Source organism: Gastrolobium bilobum, unplaced genomic scaffold, assembly GCF_033153095.1.
Source record: "Gastrolobium bilobum isolate Gb01-03AN ecotype WA unplaced genomic scaffold, APGP_CSIRO_Gbil_v1 utg1076, whole genome shotgun sequence".
Lineage (NCBI taxonomy): Eukaryota > Viridiplantae > Streptophyta > Magnoliopsida > Fabales > Fabaceae > Gastrolobium > Gastrolobium bilobum.
The window spans coordinates 771,126-776,395 of NW_026899578.1; the positions used below are offsets into that span (position 1 = coordinate 771,126).

The 5,270-nt window shown below is 35.7% G+C and overlaps 1 protein-coding gene across 1 annotated transcript; it reads left to right on the plus strand.

Annotated features, from left to right (window-relative positions):
• Window positions 1-1,033: 1,033 nt before the first annotated feature.
• Window positions 1,034-4,171, plus strand: LOC133291640 (phospho-2-dehydro-3-deoxyheptonate aldolase 1, chloroplastic-like). Its single transcript, XM_061489939.1, has 4 exons — window positions 1,034-1,815; window positions 2,552-2,828; window positions 3,032-3,277; window positions 3,899-4,171. Exons 1-4 carry the CDS (start codon window positions 1,034-1,036, stop codon window positions 4,169-4,171), a joined length of 1,578 nt encoding a protein of 525 aa, XP_061345923.1.
• The last annotated feature ends 1,099 nt before the right edge of the window (window positions 4,172-5,270 follow it).

Below are 5,270 nucleotides of genomic sequence, written 5' to 3' on the forward strand. Positions count from 1 at the left end.
AAAGGAATAAAAAATATTTTTAAAAAGCCCAAAAATCAAATAAATAAAAGGGTAATAATAAATAGAAACTGATTCATTCACGAAACATGCCGCAACCTAGGGGAAAAAGACAAAAATGCTTTAAATTTAAGTTACAAAATCACAATGAATTTTTAATACAATACATCCTTTTAAGAATATTGTCCTAAAAATTGAATGATATCATAAAAAATTGTTTCAATTTAATGCTATAATAAAAAATTGTTTCAATTTAATGCTATAATAAAAAATTGTTTCTATTTAATGCCATAATAAAAAAATTGTTTCAATTTAATTCTATAATAAAAAATTTATTGCTATAATAAAAAAATAGAAAAAATATTTGTCCTTATAAAAGATGATCCTTACTAAATGATGGAAACCACGTTAGCAATGTCAAGAAACTGAACATGTGAGGATAAGAGCATGTGAAGTTAAGAATTTAATCCTGGGACCGTTTCAAATTTGACTAGTCACAAGATGATAAATCGATTTGAATATCTTAAAAAAAATTCTTTTAGTTAAAATTATTATATTTTATTTAAAATTTAAATTAAAAAAATCTTACACTTTCTTCTCTCAGAGTTTTTATTGTGTATTTTTTTCTCTTCTTTTTCAAATAATACAATTCTACATCCCTTTGCAAGCAAAAACATTCATTCCTAAAAGAATATGAAGTGAAAAATAAAATAAAACAAAGAAAGAAAGATTGAGCGGAGCGGCGCCGTCAAGCGAAATCAACCTTAGTCCTTGGCTATAAGTAGGTGAAGAAGAACATCACAATTCACAAATCAAGCAATTTGACTTGTTCACCAACTACTGTATCCCAGTTCTGATAATACCATTAGAATTTATAATTGACGAAAACACCCTCCCCCCAACAACCCCCTTCCCCTCGTCATCATCTACAAAGCCCTCGTTCTGTAATTGAAGCACCTCAGGCTCAGAGAAATCAACCTCTTTCTCTTTCTCTTTCTATTTCTTTCTCTCCGCTAAAAGAAACAACCAAACCACAATGGCTGTTGCTTCTTCCAACTCTCTCATTCCCGCAAAATCCTTACTCCCAACCCACCATTTCCTTGTTCCTCCCTCCAACCTTAACAACCAATGCTGCTTCCCCAACAAGCCCAGGCCCAAGCCCAAGCCCAGGCCCGTACCTTCCATCCACGCCGCCGATAAGTCCCCCACGCCATCGACCTACACCAGTGAGGCAAAGTGGACCCTGGACGGGTGGAAATCGAAGAAGGCCCTTCAACTTCCCGAATACCCTAACAAAGAGGACCTCGAAACGGTGCTGAGGACACTGGAAGCGTTCCCTCCGATCGTGTTCGCCGGAGAGGCTAGGAACCTGGAGGAGCGGCTAGGCGAGGCTGCCATGGGCAAAGCTTTCCTTCTGCAAGGTGGAGACTGTGCCGAGAGCTTCAAGGAGTTTGATGCTAACAACATTCGTGACACCTTCAGAATCCTTCTCCAGATGAGCGTTGTTATGATGTTTGGAGGCCAAATGCCTGTTATAAAGGTTGGAAGAATGGCGGGTCAATTCGCAAAACCGAGATCGGAACCGTTCGAGGAGAAAAACGGCGTGAAGCTGCCGAGTTATAGAGGTGATAATGTGAATGGAGATGCATTTGATGAGAAGACCAGAATTCCTGATCCACAAAGAATGATTAGAGCGTATACTCAATCCGCAGCGACTCTTAATCTTTTAAGAGCTTTTGCCACTGGAGGGTATGCTGCTATGCAAAGGGTCACCCAATGGAATTTGGACTTCACACAGCATAGTGCACAAGGAGATAAGTGCGTGCAACTCCATTCTATTTTTTCTTTCTTTTTTAAATACTATTCTCTTTTTCTCTCTTTCTTGAATCGGGGTGTCAATTTCTTTATGAGTAGAGAAGCAATAGTTTTATTTTGGGTGAGAACCTATTCATTATTTTGGTTGTTGAGTTTGTTTTGCAGAACATTTTTGCATTTAATCAGAAATTAAGAATGTATTACACGGTTTTTTCACTGTTGTTTTTTACGTAGACAAAGTCATGTTATTGGTGTATGATTTTTTTATGTTGTCAGTGGTACGTCATTTTCATCGCCAAGGGTTACACTAGGCTCGCCCTCTAAGTTAAATAAATAAATAGAAGAAAATTAATGATCACTATTTTTCCTTAATCACTTCTCTACTTCCAGAAAATCTAGATTGGCCTTCTTTTGTTTGTTTTGTACGAGATATGGTAACAGGATATATATAAAAGTGATAAGAAATCCATCCTTGTTTTGATAAATGGTAAATTAAACATTATGGCCCGAATCTAAAGTTCATTAGCAACTTTACCTCATGAATCTTGTATGTTTTATTCATGAAACAAGTTCTTATTAGCTATTATTCCATGTATTAAATTTTAGTTATGTGCGTTATCATTGTTTCTTACTTTAAAAACATTTTTAATATTATAAGTTTGCCAAGAACAAGAACACACTATACACTGTGTTAATCCATGTTTCTCGAGGTAAATTAAATCTGTTCTTGGCATGGCAGGTACCTAGAGCTTGCTCAACGTGTTGATGAGGCCCTTGGATTCATGGCTGCTGCTGGCATCACTGTTGACCATCCTATTATGAAAAAAACCGAGTTCTGGACTTCACATGAATGTTTGTTATTGCCCTATGAGCAATCACTTACACGATTGGACTCAACTTCGGGTCTTTATTATGATTGTTCGGCACACATGCTTTGGGTTGGTGAGAGGACGAGGCAGCTTGATGGCGCTCACGTCGAGTTTCTCAGAGGGGTTGCCAATCCCCTAGGAATTAAGGTTTGGACATGAATATTCTTCTAAACCTACCAATATACTGCACTTTCATTTTATGAAGTCATAACAAAGCATTCTATTGGGATCTCAATGTTTCTTTAGCCTCGAGTGATTGATTTTTAATTCCTTCCCATGAAGGCATGTGAGTTTCTTGATTTGAAGTTGAATATTATAATTGATAGATAAATTGGCATCATACTCTACAGGCAAGCGAAAAGATGGACCCCGACGAGCTTGTTAGACTCATTGAAATCTTGAATCCCAATAACAAACCTGGAAGAATAACTGTTATCACCAGGATGGGAGCTGAGAATACGAGGGTAAAGCTTCCACAACTAATCAGGGCAGTTCGCAGATCCGGGCAAATTGTGACATGGGTCAGCGATCCTATGCATGGCAACACCATCAAGGCTCCGTGTGGACTCAAAACTCGCCCCTTCGATGATATCAGGGTACGTACAATATATTCTTGTAACTAATTCTCTTTTGATTTGTTGTAAAGCATAAATTCTTTCAGGTGGTTTTTTAATTAACGTAGATATGTTTGGATTGAAGTCATGCATGTTAGTTATTGCCTTTTTTGTGGAGAGTGGGAAACAATTAGAGCACCAGTAGAGGTATTTTCAGTGGCTTTTAATGCATGGTTTTGGCCTGCCGAATATAGTTGTTGAAGGTTTAATATTCGAACTGGTCATAAACGGTGGGCTACCAAATCTGAAGGTTATATTTATAAACCGGAATATTGGGTAGGTCGCAAAAGATCTGCTTGTAGAATACTGAAGTTAAGGTATTCAAGTTGTTATTTGATTATTTCATCAATTAACTCATTTTGGAGTTGGGTTGGCATCTCTTTATCAATCAGTGGTGTGATAAGACATATGGGGCCCATTTAATTGTGAATTTTTTTTTTTATTATTATTACTTTCAATCACCAATAATCTATCAACCTTAAGTACTAGCTGTGATAGTTCTTACCAACTATAGAGAAAGAAACACAAATTGGTTCACAAAAGTATTGATATTTAATATTTGATAATTGATGCCTCTAATTTCTTTTTTAATTTCAATGACAGGCGGAGTTGATAGCATTCTTCGACGTGCATGAACGAGAAGGAAGCCACCCGGGTGGGGTTCATCTAGAGATGACGGGTCAGAATGTGACCGAATGCATTGGGGGGTCAAGGACGGTCACGTATGATGATCTTAGCTCACGTTACCATACACACTGTGACCCTAGGCTTAATGCTTCACAATCTCTCGAGCTTGCTTTCAACATCGCTGAACGGCTCAGAAAGAGTAGGATCAGATCTGATGAGCAGCCTATTTTCTCCCTAGGACGACTGTAAATGGCTTTGAATATCAACAAAATGACTTTGCTCTTTTTCCCTTTTAATTAATATATGCAGCCAATCAACAATGTTATTATTATACATGGACATGGACCATTCAGCTAGTAAGCCTGTATTGTGTACTTTATTTGAATGTGTTAATTGCGAAGTATATTGCGACTGTGTTTTGGAATTATTTTGGTGGATATGCAATTGACAACCAGAATCCATGCGGACAAAGAACTAGACTACCCTTGTACTTCTACAACATGAATCCTTTTCTGATATTTCAATGCGTGTCAAGCTTTTATATGATGCGATTGCGAGTCACAGATTTTTCCGGTTTTGATGGTACGATATCCGTCAATATTAGGTTGTCTTCAAAGTGATGTTTACAGGCTACAGCTTGGCTTACTAGTTCAATATATATTTTATGAAATTTATTTAAGAAGTTAGTTGAAGTATTAATAAATATAAATGTTAAATTAAAAGTAAATTATTTATTTTATATATATATATTAATTCGAAAAGTATATGTAGTATATTAAATGTTTCTCAACTAATTTCGATATTTATTAATAAAACTTCTTTAAAAGGCTTTTGTTAACATGTACGCATGTTAAGACAAAAATAAAATTTTATTAAAAAAATACAAGCATTTAATGTTTTGAAAATTTAAAGAAAAAATATTGTCATTCGTAAGTTATTAATAAATACTATTTTGATTTTTTTTTTTTTTTTTAAATAAAGAGGGCTAAGCCCCTACTATTTTGATTCTTTAACAATAACAAAGTGTGAAAAAAGTGCCGAAATCTCATTTTGATAAAGTAATCCAGCTCCCGCTGGCTCAGCATTACACGCTGTGGCATTTGGCATTTTTTTTTATCAAAGGGTAGCACTTTGGTTCTTGTGTCCTTTGAAGGGAGCACTGAGCCTGTTTTATGATTAAACCTCTTCATAAGAAAGACCTATAGTCCTATACTATTATTTTTAAGTAACGTTATATCCAAAAAAATTTATCAACAAATGCTTAGTGCCTGTTTGGATCATCTTATTTTTAAGTTAGAAGTTACTTATAAGTATAAATTAGGCCAAACAGATTTTGTGAAAAGTTCTG